The sequence below is a fragment of the Diadema setosum genome, chromosome 3 (genome assembly GCF_964275005.1).
Source record: "Diadema setosum chromosome 3, eeDiaSeto1, whole genome shotgun sequence".
In the NCBI taxonomy this organism is placed as follows: Eukaryota; Metazoa; Echinodermata; class Echinoidea; order Diadematoida; family Diadematidae; genus Diadema; species Diadema setosum.
Genome location: NC_092687.1, coordinates 14231666 through 14251184, shown reverse-complemented (window position 1 = coordinate 14251184; position 19519 = coordinate 14231666). Strand labels below are relative to the sequence as shown.

The 19519-nt window shown below is 45.2% G+C and overlaps 4 protein-coding genes across 4 annotated transcripts; all 4 read left to right on the top strand.

Moving 5' to 3' along the window:
- Nucleotides 1-897: 897 nt before the first annotated feature.
- LOC140246586 (histone H4) lies at nt 898-1209 on the top strand. The gene has a single exon (XM_072325926.1). It carries the CDS (start codon nt 898-900, stop codon nt 1207-1209), a length of 312 nt encoding a protein of 103 aa, XP_072182027.1.
- Nucleotides 1210-2822: 1613 nt separating this feature from the next.
- On the top strand, nt 2823-3197 carry LOC140246585 (histone H2B.1, embryonic-like). Its single transcript, XM_072325925.1, has 2 exons — nt 2823-2907; nt 2971-3197. The coding sequence occupies exons 1-2, from the start codon at nt 2823-2825 to the stop codon at nt 3195-3197; spliced, it is 312 nt and encodes a 103-aa protein (XP_072182026.1).
- Nucleotides 3198-9961: 6764 nt separating this feature from the next.
- Nucleotides 9962-10336, top strand: LOC140226449 (histone H2B.2, embryonic). Its single transcript, XM_072306915.1, has one exon. The coding sequence runs from the start codon at nt 9962-9964 to the stop codon at nt 10334-10336; it is 375 nt and encodes a 124-aa protein (XP_072163016.1).
- A 6780-nt stretch (nt 10337-17116) lies between these two features.
- LOC140226455 (histone H2B.2, embryonic) lies at nt 17117-17491 on the top strand. The gene has a single exon (XM_072306920.1). The coding sequence runs from the start codon at nt 17117-17119 to the stop codon at nt 17489-17491; it is 375 nt and encodes a 124-aa protein (XP_072163021.1).
- The last annotated feature ends 2028 nt before the right edge of the window (nt 17492-19519 follow it).

Below are 19519 nucleotides of genomic sequence, written 5' to 3'. Positions count from 1 at the left end.
AAGCCATCCAAGAAGGCAACCCCGAAGAAAGTGGCGAAGAAGACGACGACCAAATCCAAGGCGGCAAAACCAAAGAAGCCTGCTGCCAAGAAGGGTGCCAAATAAGTTTATTTGCACCTCACACCAAAAATCAAACGGCTCTTTTAAGAGCCACCACAAACCCAAGAAAGAATAATTGTTGCAGTATCAACTAGTCGATGGAATGATGCACTGAGAAAAGAAAGGAAAAAAAAAAAAAGAAGGAAATACACGAAACGGGGAAATAGAAAGGAATAGTTTACAAAAAGAGAAATCATTCTATATTGGTGAATTTATGTTGAAAAGGAGAGAAATGGTAGATGAAGGCACAGTTGAGGAGTTTTATGTGTTACTCAAGAGCAAACAATTGTGTGAGAGCTAGCGAAAATAGGCTAAACAGAATGCGAGCGGGGGGGGGGAGGGTGATGGTTTTCGTTTGGGAGAGAAGTTTTACTCTGAAAAATCGTTTCGAGCTCGAAATTATGTGAGTGTGAGTGTGTGTACATATGTATATGTATATGTATATATCTGCCACTCCATATCTATGTAGCTTCATGCTGTCAATATTATCATATGTGTATTGTATTTGTTCATTTCTTTAGGTAATGTGCGACAGAGTAATGTATGTGATGTGACACAGTGCCCGTCCGACTCGCGGTGCTGGTCTGGTCAACGTAACGAACGGCCGTGAGGTGGCGCACTCGATCCAGCCGGATCTCGTGCAGGCGGATCGTGGGCTGGCCGCGGCGGACAGTAGGAGAATGGGGCGTCGCCCTCCATGTCCGCAAAGCGGTTACTTAACCCTGTTCGGTCATTGGGAGCGTCATCATTCGGCTTTTGGATCTCTCATCAGCTAAACCACAATCAACTCACGCCATCATGTCTGGACGCGGTAAAGGAGGCAAAGGACTAGGAAAGGGAGGAGCAAAGCGGCACCGCAAAGTTCTTCGAGATAACATCCAGGGCATCACCAAGCCAGCCATCCGTCGTCTGGCAAGAAGGGGCGGCGTGAAGCGAATCTCGGGCCTCATCTACGAAGAAACCCGCGGAGTCCTGAAAGTCTTCCTTGAGAACGTGATCCGCGATGCAGTGACATACTGCGAGCATGCCAAACGCAAGACGGTTACTGCCATGGACGTCGTCTACGCATTGAAGAGGCAGGGACGAACACTCTACGGATTTGGCGGCTAGAATTTAACGGCCTCCTGCACCACAAAACAACGGCTCTTTTCAGAGCCACCACATTATCAAGAAAGAATACACTTAATGAAACAAGTTTCCACATCTCTTTCCTTTTCTTTATTACGGAACGTCATCATAAGTAGCACGTTTGAATCAATGCGCAATCTATCTATCTATATAACCACACTGTTCGTACATCTTTTAAGTTCAGATTTCTGTTTCGTGGCAATGCTCTTAAAACGCCCTCATTATACGCTTTGCAGAGTTTACCGGTTGTAATTGAAGGTAATAGAATAATTATGGCATCCATTCGCTGATCACAGCCCCCAGTTGCAAATAGAGAGAGTGAGAGAGAGAGAAAGAAAAAGAGAGACGTTATTTTCATAAGTAAAGTTGTTGTCATACAATTGTAAAGTTGTTGTCATACAATTGTAAAGTTGTTGCTTTATGTGTAAAGTTGTTGCCTTTTTGGTAAAGTTGTTGCTCCCATAGTGGGCGGGTTGTATAAAGCAACAACATTACACATTTCTTTGGTGAAGTTGTTGCCTCTGCTCACAGATATTTCAGAGTTGTGAAGCTCACAATGCACATGCCGCCCCACGCCTGGACATGGACTGGAATTTGGAGATACTACCAAGACAGTATCATTCAGAAAAAAAAAACAAAAAAAAACAGAAGATAAAAAAGACACACACACACACACGCACACACACACACACCCACCAAAAAAAAAACACACACACACAAAAAAAACCAAAACAAACCCTGCTAATTATTGACTACATTGTATTATGAATCAAGTAGATTGTTTGGCTTCACCTGATATTGAGTTAAACTCACTAAAGAGGATAGATTCTATACCCTATTTGGCATATAGCCAATTTTACGCAGATTCAATACCCTCAATACAAAATGTGGGTAAGTCTGGACAATATCTTGCTGTCTGACATTGGCTTTTGGTATTGTGCAGTGGGAAACAAGCAGTCAATCAATCAATCAATCAATCAATCAATCAAGTAGGTAAAAAAAGAAGAGTATCAGCAAAATATGAATGCAAGAAGGTATGTTTTTTTTTTTTTCTAACGCAAAATGAATATTTACAAATAGATTTCAGCTTCAGCGTGTCAGCAAGCGGCGACGAAGGTAGATAACATGTGTAAGCTTAACACGCAATCAAAAGGAATAAGGGAAGTTAGCAGCTTTTTTGCGAGATACGAAACAGAATATATATAGTTACAGGAGATTTTCTAGATCTAGTTTGATTACAAAGAGAAAAGAAAAGAAAAGTAAATGGTGATTTAATATTTGCAGAGAATATTATTCACGTTTTTCATTTTTACACGCAATTCGTGAACAAATTAAGGTAAAATTGGACAAAAATCTGTCTACTGCCATCTGGTGGCAGAAACCGTTATTCCACCACCGCGGCCGGCCGGCCGGCAGGCGGGGCCGTCACGCCCGCCTGAATCGATGCTTCTGCTAATCCTCATCTAATTTGCATGAACTGTGCGAGCGGATCCTCCGAACGCGTATAAAAGAGGAAAGGGGGCAGCTGACCATAACATTTCTCTTTCAAAGCTGCATCGAATTCGCATCCGCCTAGTCTCTAGTCAACGCTCACAATGGCTCCTCCATCCGGACAAGTTGCCAAGAAGGGTTCCAAGAAAGCTGCCAAGGCTCCCCGGCCCAATGCCGACAAGAAGAGGCGTAGGAAGAGGAAGGAGAGCTACGGCATCTACATCTACAAGGTTCTGAAGCAAGTCCACCCAGATACTGGAATTTCGAGTCGCGCCATGTCCATCATGAACAGCTTCGTCAACGACATTTTCGAACGCATCGCCGCCGAAGCTGCACGTCTCGGTCAGTACAACAAGAAGTCGACCATCAGCAGCCGTGAAGTGCAGACCGCAGTGCGCCTCCTTCTCCCCGGAGAACTGGCAAAGCACGCCGTCAGCGAGGGCACCAAAGCTGTCACCAAGTACACTACATCCAAGTAGATGTCCACAGTCGCCTATATCTCAAACGGCCCTTATCAGGGCCACCACATAACCAAGAAAGAATATCCCACTGTTGTATGAAAACCTAATCATATCCTAATTATAACGAATCGAAAAGCTAGTACTTTACCCACCAGAGAAATACAAATCATCGCTTGTTTATAGTGACTTCACATTGTATGCTTATTTATATTTGCTTCTCGTGTTCACTTAATGTATTCCTTAATTAGTTTATTGACAGCACCACCTGATTGAAACATGGTAAAATTAGGCAAACATATTACAGATTAATGTTTAAGACCCGCACAATATAGATTAACTTCCAATCAGCCAGCTCTTCCCTTTCGGGTAAAAGAGTGTATTAAATTACCACACCGCTTTATATAATCGTCTTCTTAACGAGCTGTTGCTCTATGAATCTATTCCAAATACCATCATGCACGTATAGTAATAATATCACTGTTACAGCAGCCTGCATACAGAAAAAAATCGTTCGGAATGATGTTTTCAGTATATTATACGCCGCAATAATCATTGAATTCGCGAGCTGGTATCTCAACGGCGCCATCTACGGGAAGGCGTGAACAGGTTGAGCGGCGTGACCAACCATAGCGGACGGGACGGGTGGGGGCCGCCGCTGCGGGGCTGGTGCGCCCAGATCGGACAAAGGAAATCACTGCTTGACCAATCACAGGCCACGGATTGGATCCGTCCCGGGTCTAGGGATCCATCGTCCGCGATATAAAATGGGAGCTGGATGTCCGGCGGTTTCATTCTCTTCCCAACTCCGCATCGAAAAAACTCCCCACTCGTTACCTGAAGAAAACATGGCTCGCACCAAGCAGACGGCTCGCAAGTCGACTGGAGGCAAGGCTCCTCGCAAGCAACTGGCTACGAAGGCTGCTCGCAAGAGTGCCCCCGCCACCGGAGGAGTGAAGAAACCTCATCGCTATAGGCCCGGCACAGTCGCACTTCGTGAGATTCGCCGCTACCAGAAGAGCACCGAACTTCTCATCCGCAAACTCCCCTTCCAGCGACTTGTTCGTGAGATTGCTCAGGATTTCAAGACCGAGCTGCGCTTCCAAAGTTCTGCTGTCATGGCCCTCCAAGAAGCGAGCGAGGCTTATCTCGTCGGTCTGTTCGAAGACACCAACCTGTGCGCCATCCACGCCAAGCGGGTTACCATCATGCCCAAGGACATTCAGCTGGCCCGTCGCATCCGGGGAGAGAGGGCGTAGAGAGAGGCCTGTCCTCCGTGGTCGCACCACACAACACAACGGCTCTTTTCAGAGCCACCACATTATCAAGAAAGAATATCATGGTTCATACAGGACAATATTCTGTTTGTTATTCTTAGTTTTAAAAAGTAGAGCCTTGGATGATGTTAGATATTTATGTATTTAAAAGTGCACACGTAGTTGAACGGAAATGAAAAATGAGAACAAGAAAACCACAAAGATAAATGAAATGCACGTAAAGTAGGGATATCTGCCCCCCCCTTCAAATGAAACGCAGTCTACGGTGATTATGTACCTAGCAAATCAATTCATATGTAATTGAGACGAGAAGGGGTCTGTAAGGTGCTTGATAGAGAGGGAGAGAGAGAGAGAGGGGAGAGGGATAGATAGGGAGACAGAAGGAGTGAAGGGAAGGGGGTAAGAAAAAGTAAAACTATATGGTCAAGAAAAGGAAAAAAAAAAGAAAGATTGTGACGTTAATTCGGAGCCTTTTTACCAATGTGTTGACGTGATCTGAATGCTGATTCAACACACTGAAAGTGTGTATTCACAATTGCTTTATTGTGAAATATAATATATGGACAGCCGCCGCGATACAACTAGCTGCATTGAACTACTAGACACTGTGCCGAGTTAGCCAGCAAGAGGGCAGCAAACAGCGCTTGTGTCCGCACTGGCAGCAGTAGCAGCTGCCCACTTCTGCCACCGGCTACGCTGATTGGTCGACCGGTCAACAAAAGGATCTTGACCCGCTGGATCCCCGAGCGGGGTATAAATGGGTGCGGAAACAATCGGCGGGGATCACACTCTCAGTTGAATCAGCATTCAGATCACGTCAACACATTTGTCTCTCCGTCTCCAATCATGTCTGGACGAGGAAAATCTGGCAAGGCTCGCACCAAGGCCAAGTCTCGATCATCACGCGCCGGCCTGCAGTTCCCCGTCGGCCGAGTTCATCGCTTCCTTCGTAAAGGCAACTACGCCCAGAGAGTAGGCGCTGGTGCACCAGTGTACCTAGCTGCTGTTCTGGAGTACCTGACCGCTGAGATTCTGGAGCTGGCCGGCAACGCCGCACGCGATAACAAGAAGACGAGGATCATCCCGCGACATCTTCAACTTGCCGTTCGCAACGACGAAGAGCTGAACAAGCTGCTGGGAGGCGTGACAATCGCTCAGGGTGGTGTACTGCCAAACATCCAGGCTGTGCTTCTGCCGAAGAAGACTGCAAAGTCCAGTTAGACACTTCACGGCGGCTCTTTTCAACCAAACGGCCCTTATCAGGGCCACCACATTTTCCAGAAAGAATACATTCAATTCATCATGCTATTTTGTGTTGTGTTGAGATTTCCGCTATATCTGGTTTTTTTTTTCTTTTCTTTTCTTTTTCTTTTTTTTTCCTTTCTCTCTCTCTCTCTCTCTCTCTCTCTCTCTAATTATCCTTACTTGAATCACACATAAATATAGGAAATGTAGAGAAAGGAAGAAATATAATGATAAATATGTAAGGTGACAATGCATGATATTATATAAGGAGACAAAATGGATAAGGGATATCTAGACTAAAGAATAAAGACTAAATATGTAAGGTGGCAATACATACCATTAGATGAGGAGAGAATATGGAGTAAAGAATAAGCATAGACTAGAGTATGAAAATAAGCAAGAGTTACGTACCAAGTTAATTTCGGAAGAATTTATGAATTTATGAAATGCACAGATGATAAATCGTCAGGCGAGGCCGTTCTGAGGTTAAAAAGAAGGTATTAAAACAAAAGAGTAATTTATCGACAACATAAGAACAGCACAGCCACATGTATGTAGGAAGTTTGTGTGTTTGATTGCATTAATGCTCTAGTGTTTGTGCGTTTGCTGTCTAAAATTGTTGCAGTTTTCGGCATGTTGTAATATAAAACAGCTGCCTTAGGGAAACACGTGGATAAAACAAATGGAGCAGAAAAGTAAATCAAGTAATATGAAACAGAGAACAGATGTGGAAGCACATTAGGCAGAGCGTCTGCACGACGCCATGCCCGAGATGTCCGGTGATTCCTTCGAGGTACGCAATGAGCTGATAAAACGACAGTGCGAAGGTTGCGAGTCATTAGTTTTGTTCCACTACTCTCTGACTCACTACGTATCGCATCGATTGTTATCGTGATGGCGGCTTCGGAAGCAGCAAAGAAGACGACCAAGAAGAAAGCGCCCGAGCATCCACCGACCCAGGTGATGGTCAATGCTGCTATCGGCGCACTGAAGGAGCGGAATGGATCATCGCTTCAGGCCATTAAGAAGTACATCGCAGCCAACTACAAAGTAGGCGATATGGACCGACAGACCATCTTCATCAAGCGAGCTCTGCGGAAAGGGGTTGCCAACGAGACACTGGTTCAGACGAAAGGTGTCGGGGCATCTGGCTCTTTCAAGCTGAACGTCAAGGCAGCAAAGGCAGAGGCGGCGGAGAAGGCACGAAAAGAGAAGCAGAAGGCAAAGGTCAAGGCTGACCGCGAGAAGGCAAAGGCAAAGGCAGCCGCAAAGAAAGAGAAGGCGGTCGCCAAGAAGGCCAAAGCTGCAGCAGAAAAGAAGGAGAAGAAGAAGAAGGCGACAAAGAAGAAGCCGGCGAAGAAGACAGCAACCAAGTCGGAGAAAACGAAGACGCCCAAGAAGAAGACCGCAGCAAAGAAGCCATCCAAGAAGGCAACCCCGAAGAAAGTGGCGAAGAAGACGACGACCAAATCCAAGGCGGCAAAACCAAAGAAGCCTGCTGCCAAGAAGGGTGCCAAATAAGTTTATTTGCACCTCACACCAAAAATCAAACGGCTCTTTTAAGAGCCACCACAAACCCAAGAAAGAATAATTGTTGCAGTATCAACCAGTCGATGGAAAGATGCACTGAGAAAAGAAAGAAAAAAAAAAGAAGGAAATACACGAAACGGGGAAATAGAAAGGAATAGTTTACAAAAACAGAAATCATTCTATATTGGTGAATTTATGTTGAAAAGGAGAGAATGGTAGATGAAGGCACAATTGAGGAGTTTTATGTGTTACTCAAGAGCAAACAATTGTGTGAGAGCTAGCGAAAATAGGCTAAACAGAATGCGAGCGGGGGGAGGGTGATGGTTTTCGTTTGGGAGAGAAGTTTTACTCTGAAAAATCGTTTCAAGCTCGAAATTATGTGAGTGTGAGTGTGTGTATATATGTATATGTATATGTATATATCTGCCACTCCATATCTATGTAGCTTTGTGCTGTCAATATTATCATATGTGTATTTTATTTGTTCATTTCTTTAGGTAATGTGCGACAGAGTAATGTATGTGATGTGACACAGTGCCCGTCCGACTCGCGGTGCTGGTCTGGTCAACGCAACGAACGGCCGTGAGGTGGCGCACTCGATCCAGCCGGATCTCGTGCAGGCGGATCGTGGGCTGGCCGCGGCGGACAGTAGGAGAATGGGGCGTCGCCCTCCATGTCCGCAAAGCGGTTACTTAACCCTGTTCGGTCATTGGGAGCGTCATCATTCGGCTTTTGGATCTCTCATCAGCTAAACCACAATCAACTCACGCCATCATGTCTGGACGCGGTAAAGGAGGCAAAGGACTAGGAAAGGGAGGAGCAAAGCGGCACCGCAAAGTTCTTCGAGATAACATCCAGGGCATCACCAAGCCAGCCATCCGTCGTCTGGCAAGAAGGGGCGGCGTGAAGCGAATCTCGGGCCTCATCTACGAAGAAACCCGCGGAGTCCTGAAAGTCTTCCTTGAGAACGTGATCCGCGATGCAGTGACATACTGCGAGCATGCCAAACGCAAGACGGTTACTGCCATGGACGTCGTCTACGCATTGAAGAGGCAGGGACGAACACTCTACGGATTTGGCGGCTAGAATTTAACGGCCTCCTGCACCACAAAACAACGGCTCTTTTCAGAGCCACCACATTATCAAGAAAGAATACACTTAATGAAACAAGTTTCCACATCTCTTTCCTTTTCTTTATTACGGAACGTCATCATAAGTAGCACGTTTGAATCAATGCGCAATCTATCTATCTATATAACCACACTGTTCGTACATCTTTTAAGTTCAGATTTCTGTTTCGTGGCAATGCTCTTAAAACGCCCTCATTATACGCTTTACAGAGTTTACCGGTTGTAATTGAAGGTAATAGAATAATTATGGCATCCATTCGCTGATCACAGCCCCCAGTTGCAAATAGAGAGAGTGAGAGAGAGAGAGAGAGAGAGAGAAAGAAAGAAAGAGAGAGACGTTATTTTCATAAGTAAAGTTGTTGTCATACAATTGTAAAGTTGTTGTCATACAATTGTAAAGTTGTTGCTTTATGTGTAAAGTTGTTGCCTTTTTGGTAAAGTTGTTGCTCCCATAGTGGGCGGGTTGTATAAAGCAACAACATTACACATTTCTTTGGTGAAGTTGTTGCCTTTGCTCACAGATATTTCAGAGTTGTGAAGCTCACAATGCACATGCCGCCCCGCGCCTGGACATGGACTGGAATTTGGAGATACTACCAAGACAGTATCATTCAGAAAAAAAAAAAAAAACAAACAAACAAACAAACAAAAACAAAAACAGAAGATAAAAAAGACACACACACACACACACACACACCCACCAAAAAAAAAAAAAAACCACACACAAAAAAAAAAAAAACAAACCCTGCTAATTATTGACTACATTGTATTATGAATAAAGTAGATTGTTTGGCTTCACCTGATATTGAGTTAAACTCACTAAAGAGGATAGATTCTATACCCTATTTTGCATATAGCCAATTTTACGCAGATTCAATACCCTCAATACAAAATGTGGGTAAGTCTGGACAATATCTTGCTGTCTGACATTGGCTTTTGGTATTGTGCAGTGGGAAACAAGCAGTCAATCAATCAATCAATCAATCAATCAATCAAGTAGGTAAAAAAAAAAAGAGTATCAGCAAAGTATGAATGCAAGAAGGTATGTTTTTTTTTTTTCTAACGCAAAATGAATATTTACAAATAGATTTCAGCTTCAGCGTGTCAGCGAGCGGCGACGAAGGTAGATAACATGTGTAAGCTTAACACGCAATCAAAAGGAATAAGGGAAGTTAGCAGCTTTTTTTGCGAGATACGAAACAGAATATATATAGTTACAGGAGATTTTCTAGATCTAGTTTGATTACAAAGAGAAAAGAAAAGAACAGTAAATGGTGATTTAATATTTGCAGAGAATATTATTCACGTTTTTCATTTTTACACGCAATTCGTGAACAAATTAAGGTAAAATTGGACAAAAATCTGTCTACTGCCATCTGGTGGCAGAAACCGTTATTCCACCACCGCGGCCGGCCGGCCGGCAGGCGGGGCCGTCACGCCCGCCTGAATCGATGCTTCTGCTAATCCTCATCTAATTTGCATGAACTGTGCGAGCGGATCCTCCAAACGCGTATAAAAGAGGAAAGGGGGCAGCTGACCATAACATTTCTCTTTCAAAGCTGCATCGAATTCGCATCCGCCTAGTCTCTAGTCAACGCTCACAATGGCTCCTCCATCCGGACAAGTTGCCAAGAAGGGTTCCAAGAAAGCTGCCAAGGCTCCCCGGCCCAATGCCGACAAGAAGAGGCGTAGGAAGAGGAAGGAGAGCTACGGCATCTACATCTACAAGGTTCTGAAGCAAGTCCACCCAGATACTGGAATTTCGAGTCGCGCCATGTCCATCATGAACAGCTTCGTCAACGACATTTTCGAACGCATCGCCGCCGAAGCTGCACGTCTCGGTCAGTACAACAAGAAGTCGACCATCAGCAGCCGTGAAGTGCAGACCGCAGTGCGCCTCCTTCTCCCCGGAGAACTGGCAAAGCACGCCGTCAGCGAGGGCACCAAAGCTGTCACCAAGTACACTACATCCAAGTAGATGTCCACAGTCGCCTATATCTCAAACGGCCCTTATCAGGGCCACCACATAACCAAGAAAGAATATCCCACTGTTGTATGAAAACCTAATCATATCCTAATTATAACGAATCGAAAAGCTAGTACTTTACCCACCAGAGAAATACAAATCATCGCTTGTTTATAGTGACTTCACATTGTATGCTTATTTATATTTGCTTCTCGTGTTCACTTAATGTATTCGTTAATTAGTTTATTGACAGCACCACCTGATTGAAACATGGTAAAATTAGGCAAACATATTACAGATTAATGTTTAAGACCCGCACAATATAGATTAACTTCCAATCAGCCAGCTCTTCCCTTTCGGGTAAAAGAGTGTATTAAATTACCACACCGCTTTATAGAATCGTCTTCTTAACGAGCTGTTGCTATATGAATCTATTCCAAATACCATCATGCACGTATAGTAATAATATCACTGTTACAGCAGCCTGCATACAGAAAAAAAAAAATCTCGTTCGGAATGATGTTTTCAGTATATTATACGCCGCAATAATCATTGAATTCGCGAGCTGGTATCTCAACGGCGCCATCTACGGGAAGGCGTGAACAGGTTGAGCGGCGTGACCAACCATAGCGGACGGGACGGGTGGGGGCCGCCGCTGCGGGGCTGGTGCGCCCAGTTCGGACAAAGGAAATCACTGCTTGACCAATCACAGGCCACGGATTGGATCCGTCCCGGGTCTAGGGATCCATCGTCCGCGATATAAAATGGGAGCTGGATGTCCGGCGGTTTCATTCTCTTCCCAACTCCGCATCGAAAAATCTCCCCACTCGTTACCTGAAGAAAACATGGCTCGCACCAAGCAGACGGCTCGCAAGTCGACTGGAGGCAAGGCTCCTCGCAAGCAACTGGCTACGAAGGCTGCTCGCAAGAGTGCCCCCGCCACCGGAGGAGTGAAGAAACCTCATCGCTATAGGCCCGGCACAGTCGCACTTCGTGAGATTCGCCGCTACCAGAAGAGCACCGAACTTCTCATCCGCAAACTCCCCTTCCAGCGACTTGTTCGTGAGATTGCTCAGGATTTCAAGACCGAGCTGCGCTTCCAAAGTTCTGCTGTCATGGCCCTCCAAGAAGCGAGCGAGGCTTATCTCGTCGGTCTGTTCGAAGACACCAACCTGTGCGCCATCCACGCCAAGCGGGTTACCATCATGCCCAAGGACATTCAGCTGGCCCGTCGCATCCGGGGAGAGAGGGCGTAGAGAGAGGCCTGTCCTCCGTGGTCGCACCACACAACACAACGGCTCTTTTCAGAGCCACCACATTATCAAGAAAGAATATCATGGTTCATACAGGACAATATTCTGTTTGTTATTCTTAGTTTTAAAAAGTAGAGCCTTGGATGATGTTAGATATTTATGTATTTAAAAGTGCACACGTAGTTGAACGGAAATGAAAAATGAGAACAAGAAAACCACAAAGATAAATGAAATGCACGTAAAGTAGGGATATCTGCCCCCCCCCCCCTTCAAATGAAACGCAGTCTACGGTGATTATGTACCTAGCAAATCAATTCATATGTAACTGAGACGAGAAGGGGTCTGTAAGGTGCTTGATAGAGAGGAAGAGAGAGAGAGAGAGAGGGGGGGGGAGAGGGATAGATAGGGAGACAGAAGGAGTGAAGGGAGGGGGGTAAGAAAAAGTAAAACTATGTGGTCAAGAAAAGGAAAAAAAAAAGATTGTGACGTTAATTCGGAGCCTTTTTACCAATGTGTTGACGTGATCTGAATGCTGATTCAACTGAAAGTGTGTATTCACAATTGCTTTATTGTGAAATATAATACATGGACAGCCGCCGCGATACAACTAGCTGCATTGAACTACTACACACTGTGCCGAGTTAGCCAGCAAGAGGGCAGGAAACAGCGCTTGTGTCCGCACTGGCAGCAGTAGCATCTGCCCACTTCTGCCACCGGCTACGCTGATTGGTCGACCGGTCAACAAAAGGATCTTGACCCGCTGGATCCCCGAGCGGGGTATAAATGGGTGCGGAAACAATCGGCGGGGATCACACTCTCAGTTGAATCAGCATTCAGATCACGTCAACACATTTGTCTCTCCGTCTCCAATCATGTCTGGACGAGGAAAATCTGGCAAGGCTCGCACCAAGGCCAAGTCTCGATCATCACGCGCCGGCCTGCAGTTCCCCGTCGGCCGAGTTCATCGCTTCCTTCGTAAAGGCAACTACGCCCAGAGAGTAGGCGCTGGTGCACCAGTGTACCTAGCTGCTGTTCTGGAGTACCTGACCGCTGAGATTCTGGAGCTGGCCGGCAACGCCGCACGCGATAACAAGAAGACGAGGATCATCCCGCGACATCTTCAACTTGCCGTTCGCAACGACGAAGAGCTGAACAAGCTGCTGGGAGGCGTGACAATCGCTCAGGGTGGTGTACTGCCAAACATCCAGGCTGTGCTTCTGCCGAAGAAGACTGCAAAGTCCAGTTAGACACTTCACGGCGGCTCTTTTCAACCAAACGGCCCTTATCAGGGCCACCACATTTTCCAGAAAGAATACATTCAATTCATCATGCTATTTTGTGTTGTGTTGAGATTTCCGCTATATCTGTTTTTTTTTTCTTTTCTTTTCTTTTTCTTTTTTTTTTCTTTTCTCTCTCTCTCTCTCTCTCTCTCTCTCTCTCTAATTATCCTTACTTGAATCACACATAAATAGGAAATGTAGAGAAAGGAAGAAATATAATGATAAATATGTAAGGTGACAATGCATGATATTATATAAGGAGACAAAATGGATAAGGGATATCTAGACCAAAGAATAAAGACTAAATATATAAGGTGGCAATACATACCATTAGATGAGGAGAGAATATGGAGTAAAGAATAAGCATAGACTAGAGTATGAAAATAAGCAAGAGTTAAGTACCAAGTTAATTTCGGAAGAATTTATGAATTTATGAAACGCACAGATGATAAATCGTCAGGCGAGGCCGTTCTGAGGTTAAAAAGAAGGTATTAAAATAAAAGAGTAATTTATCGACAACATAAGAACAGCACAGCCACATGTATGTAGGACGTTTGTGTGTTTGATTGCATTAATGCTCTAGTGTTTGTGCGTTTGCTGTCTAAAATTGTTGCAGTTTTCGGCATGTTGTAATATAAAACAGCTGCCTTAGGGAAACACGTGGATAAAACAAATGGAGCAGAAAAGTAAATCAAGTAATATGAAACAGAGAACAGATGTGGAAGCACATTAGGCAGAGCGTCTGCACGACGCCATGCCCGAGATGTCCGGTGATTCCTTCGAGGTACGCAATGAGCTGATAAAACGACAGTGCGAAGGTTGCGAGTCATTAGTTTTGTTCCACTACTCTCTGACTCACTACGTATCGCATCGATTGTTATCGTGATGGCGGCTTCGGAAGCAGCAAAGAAGACGACCAAGAAGAAAGCGCCCGAGCATCCACCGACCCAGGTGATGGTCAATGCTGCTATCGGCGCACTGAAGGAGCGGAATGGATCATCGCTTCAGGCCATTAAGAAGTACATCGCAGCCAACTACAAAGTAGGCGATATGGACCGACAGACCATCTTCATCAAGCGAGCTCTGCGGAAAGGGGTTGCCAACGAGACACTGGTTCAGACGAAAGGTGTCGGGGCATCTGGCTCTTTCAAGCTGAACGTCAAGGCAGCAAAGGCAGAGGCGGCGGAGAAGGCACGAAAAGAGAAGCAGAAGGCAAAGGTCAAGGCTGACCGCGAGAAGGCAAAGGCAAAGGCAGCCGCAAAGAAAGAGAAGGCGGTCGCCAAGAAGGCCAAAGCTGCAGCAGAAAAGAAGGAGAAGAAGAAGAAGGCGACAAAGAAGAAGCCGGCGAAGAAGACAGCAACCAAGTCGGAGAAAACGAAGACGCCCAAGAAGAAGACCGCAGCAAAGAAGCCATCCAAGAAGGCAACCCCGAAGAAAGTGGCGAAGAAGACGACGACCAAATCCAAGGCGGCAAAACCAAAGAAGCCTGCTGCCAAGAAGGGTGCCAAATAAGTTTATTTGCACCTCACACCAAAAATCAAACGGCTCTTTTAAGAGCCACCACAAACCCAAGAAAGAATAATTGTTGCAGTATCAACCAGTCGATGGAAAGATGCACTGAGAAAAGAAAGAAAAAAAAAAAGAAGGAAATACACGAAACGGGGAAATAGAAAGGAATAGTTTACAAAAACAGAAATCATTCTATATTGGTGAATTTATGTTGAAAAGGAGAGAATGGTAGATGAAGGCACAATTGAGGAGTTTTATGTGTTACTCAAGAGCAAACAATTGTGTGAGAGCTAGCGAAAATAGGCTAAACAGAATGCGAGCGGGGGGAGGGTGATGGTTTTCGTTTGGGAGAGAAGTTTTACTCTGAAAAATCGTTTCAAGCTCGAAATTATGTGAGTGTGAGTGTGTGTATATATGTATATGTATATGTATATATCTGCCACTCCATATCTATGTAGCTTTGTGCTGTCAATATTATCATATGTGTATTTTATTTGTTCATTTCTTTAGGTAATGTGCGACAGAGTAATGTATGTGATGTGACACAGTGCCCGTCCGACTCGCGGTGCTGGTCTGGTCAACGCAACGAACGGCCGTGAGGTGGCGCACTCGATCCAGCCGGATCTCGTGCAGGCGGATCGTGGGCTGGCCGCGGCGGACAGTAGGAGAATGGGGCGTCGCCCTCCATGTCCGCAAAGCGGTTACTTAACCCTGTTCGGTCATTGGGAGCGTCATCATTCGGCTTTTGGATCTCTCATCAGCTAAACCACAATCAACTCACGCCATCATGTCTGGACGCGGTAAAGGAGGCAAAGGACTAGGAAAGGGAGGAGCAAAGCGGCACCGCAAAGTTCTTCGAGATAACATCCAGGGCATCACCAAGCCAGCCATCCGTCGTCTGGCAAGAAGGGGCGGCGTGAAGCGAATCTCGGGCCTCATCTACGAAGAAACCCGCGGAGTCCTGAAAGTCTTCCTTGAGAACGTGATCCGCGATGCAGTGACATACTGCGAGCATGCCAAACGCAAGACGGTTACTGCCATGGACGTCGTCTACGCATTGAAGAGGCAGGGACGAACACTCTACGGATTTGGCGGCTAGAATTTAACGGCCTCCTGCACCACAAAACAACGGCTCTTTTCAGAGCCACCACATTATCAAGAAAGAATACACTTAATGAAACAAGTTTCCACATCTCTTTCCTTTTCTTTATTACGGAACGTCATCATAAGTAGCACGTTTGAATCAATGCGCAATCTATCTATCTATATAACCACACTGTTCGTACATCTTTTAAGTTCAGATTTCTGTTTCGTGGCAATGCTCTTAAAACGCCCTCATTATACGCTTTACAGAGTTTACCGGTTGTAATTGAAGGTAATAGAATAATTATGGCATCCATTCGCTGATCACAGCCCCCAGTTGCAAATAGAGAGAGTGAGAGAGAGAGAGAGAGAGAGAGAGAGAAAGAAAGAAAGAGAGAGACGTTATTTTCATAAGTAAAGTTGTTGTCATACAATTGTAAAGTTGTTGTCATACAATTGTAAAGTTGTTGCTTTATGTGTAAAGTTGTTGCCTTTTTGGTAAAGTTGTTGCTCCCATAGTGGGCGGGTTGTATAAAGCAACAACATTACACATTTCTTTGGTGAAGTTGTTGCCTTTGCTCACAGATATTTCAGAGTTGTGAAGCTCACAATGCACATGCCGCCCCGCGCCTGGACATGGACTGGAATTTGGAGATACTACCAAGACAGTATCATTCAGAAAAAAAAAAAAAAACAAACAAACAAACAAACAAAAACAAAAACAGAAGATAAAAAAGACACACACACACACACACACACACACCCACCAAAAAAAAAAAAAACCACACACAAAAAAAAAAACAAACAAACCCTGCTAATTATTGACTACATTGTATTATGAATAAAGTAGATTGTTTGGCTTCACCTGATATTGAGTTAAACTCACTAAAGAGGATAGATTCTATACCCTATTTTGCATATAGCCAATTTTACGCAGATTCAATACCCTCAATACAAAATGTGGGTAAGTCTGGACAATATCTTGCTGTCTGACATTGGCTTTTGGTATTGTGCAGTGGGAAACAAGCAGTCAATCAATCAATCAATCAATCAATCAATCAAGTAGGTAAAAAAAAAAGAGTATCAGCAAAGTATGAATGCAAGAAGGTATGTTTTTTTTTTTCTAACGCAAAATGAATATTTACAAATAGATTTCAGCTTCAGCGTGTCAGCGAGCGGCGACGAAGGTAGATAACATGTGTAAGCTTAACACGCAATCAAAAGGAATAAGGGAAGTTAGCAGCTTTTTTTGCGAGATACGAAACAGAATATATATAGTTACAGGAGATTTTCTAGATCTAGTTTGATTACAAAGAGAAAAGAAAAGAAAAGTAAATGGTGATTTAATATTTGCAGAGAATATTATTCACGTTTTTCATTTTTACACGCAATTCGTGAACAAATTAAGGTAAAATTGGACAAAAATCTGTCTACTGCCATCTGGTGGCAGAAACCGTTATTCCACCACCGCGGCCGGCCGGCCGGCAGGCGGGGCCGTCACGCCCGCCTGAATCGATGCTTCTGCTAATCCTCATCTAATTTGCATGAACTGTGCGAGCGGATCCTCCAAACGCGTATAAAAGAGGAAAGGGGGCAGCTGACCATAACATTTCTCTTTCAAAGCTGCATCGAATTCGCATCCGCCTAGTCTCTAGTCAACGCTCACAATGGCTCCTCCATCCGGACAAGTTGCCAAGAAGGGTTCCAAGAAAGCTGCCAAGGCTCCCCGGCCCAATGCCGACAAGAAGAGGCGTAGGAAGAGGAAGGAGAGCTACGGCATCTACATCTACAAGGTTCTGAAGCAAGTCCACCCAGATACTGGAATTTCGAGTCGCGCCATGTCCATCATGAACAGCTTCGTCAACGACATTTTCGAACGCATCGCCGCCGAAGCTGCACGTCTCGGTCAGTACAACAAGAAGTCGACCATCAGCAGCCGTGAAGTGCAGACCGCAGTGCGCCTCCTTCTCCCCGGAGAACTGGCAAAGCACGCCGTCAGCGAGGGCACCAAAGCTGTCACCAAGTACACTACATCCAAGTAGATGTCCACAGTCGCCTATATCTCAAACGGCCCTTATCAGGGCCACCACATAACCAAGAAAGAATATCCCACTGTTGTATGAAAACCTAATCATATCCTAATTATAACGAATCGAAAAGCTAGTACTTTACCCACCAGAGAAATACAAATCATCGCTTGTTTATAGTGACTTCACATTGTATGCTTATTTATATTTGCTTCTCGTGTTCACTTAATGTATTCGTTAATTAGTTTATTGACAGCACCACCTGATTGAAACATGGTAAAATTAGGCAAACATATTACAGATTAATGTTTAAGACCCGCACAATATAGATTAACTTCCAATCAGCCAGCTCTTCCCTTTCGGGTAAAAGAGTGTATTAAATTACCACACCGCTTTATAGAATCGTCTTCTTAACGAGCTGTTGCTATATGAATCTATTCCAAATACCATCATGCACGTATAGTAATAATATCACTGTTACAGCAGCCTGCATACAGAAAAAAAAAAAAAATCTCGTTCGGAATGATGTTTTCAGTATATTATACGCCGCAATAATCATTGAATTCGCGAGCTGGTATCTCAACGGCGCCATCTACGGGAAGGCGTGAACAGGTTGAGCGGCGTGACCAACCATAGCGGACGGGACGGGTGGGGGCCGCCGCTGCGGGGCTGGTGCGCCCAGTTCGGACAAAGGAAATCACTGCTTGACCAATCACAGGCCACGGATTGGATCCGTCCCGGGTCTAGGGATCCATCGTCCGCGATATAAAATGGGAGCTGGATGTCCGGCGGTTTCATTCTCTTCCCAACTCCGCATCGAAAAATCTCCCCACTCGTTACCTGAAGAAAACATGGCTCGCACCAAGCAGACGGCTCGCAAGTCGACTGGAGGCAAGGCTCCTCGCAAGCAACTGGCTACGAAGGCTGCTCGCAAGAGTGCCCCCGCCACCGGAGGAGTGAAGAAACCTCATCGCTATAGGCCCGGCACAGTCGCACTTCGTGAGATTCGCCGCTACCAGAAGAGCACCGAACTTCTCATCCGCAAACTCCCCTTCCAGCGACTTGTTCGTGAGATTGCTCAGGATTTCAAGACCGAGCTGCGCTTCCAAAGTTCTGCTGTCATGGCCCTCCAAGAAGCGAGCGAGGCTTATCTCGTCGGTCTGTTCGAAGACACCAACCTGTGCGCCATCCACGCCAAGCGGGTTACCATCATGCCCAAGGACATTCAGCTGGCCCGTCGCATCCGGGGAGAGAGGGCGTAGAGAGAGGCCTGTCCTCCGTGGTCGCACCACACAACACAACGGCTCTTTTCAGAGCCACCACATTATCAAGAAAGAATATCATGGTTCATACAGGACAATATTCTGTTTGTTATTCTTAGTTTTAAAAAGTAGAGCCTTGGATGATGTTAGATATTTATGTATTTAAAAGTGCACACGTAGTTGAACGGAAATGAAAAATGAGAACAAGAAAACCACAAAGATAAATGAAATGCACGTAAAGTAGGGATATCTGCCCCCCCCCCCTTCAAATGAAACGCAGTCTACGGTGATTATGTACCTAGCAAATCAATTCATATGTAACTGAGACGAGAAGGGGTCTGTAAGGTGCTTGATAGAGAGGAAGAGAGAGAGAGAGAGAGGGGGGGGGAGAGGGATAGATAGGGAGACAGAAGGAGTGAAGGGAGGGGGGTAAGAAAAAGTAAAACTATGTGGTCAAGAAAAGGAAAAAAAAAAAAGATTGTGACGTTAATTCGGAGCCTTTTTACCAATGTGTTGACGTGATCTGAATGCTGATTCAACTGAAAGTGTGTATTCACAATTGCTTTATTGTGAAATATAATACATGGACAGCCGCCGCGATACAACTAGCTGCATTGAACTACTACACACTGTGCCGAGTTAGCCAGCAAGAGGGCAGCAAACAGCGCTTGTGTCCGCACTGGCAGCAGTAGCAGCTGCCCACTTCTGCCACCGGCTACGCTGATTGGTCGACCGGTCAACAAAAGGATCTTGACCCGCTGGATCCCCGAGCGGGGTATAA

What these genes read in the sequence shown, in the direction of transcription:
- LOC140246586 (XM_072325926.1), top strand. Translation starts at nt 898, where the DNA reads ATGTCTGGACGCGGTAAAGGAGGCAAAGGACTAGGAAAGGGAGGAGCA.
- LOC140226455 (XM_072306920.1), top strand. Translation starts at nt 17,117, where the DNA reads ATGGCTCCTCCATCCGGACAAGTTGCCAAGAAGGGTTCCAAGAAAGCT.
- LOC140246585 (XM_072325925.1), top strand. Translation starts at nt 2,823, where the DNA reads ATGGCTCCTCCATCCGGACAAGTTGCCAAGAAGGGTTCCAAGAAAGCT. An exon ending in CAATGCCGACAAGAAGAGGC is followed by an intron (nt 2,908 to 2,970) that starts GTAGGAAGAGGA and finishes AAGTCCACCCAG; the next exon opens with ATACTGGAATTTCGAGTCGC.
- LOC140226449 (XM_072306915.1), top strand. Translation starts at nt 9,962, where the DNA reads ATGGCTCCTCCATCCGGACAAGTTGCCAAGAAGGGTTCCAAGAAAGCT.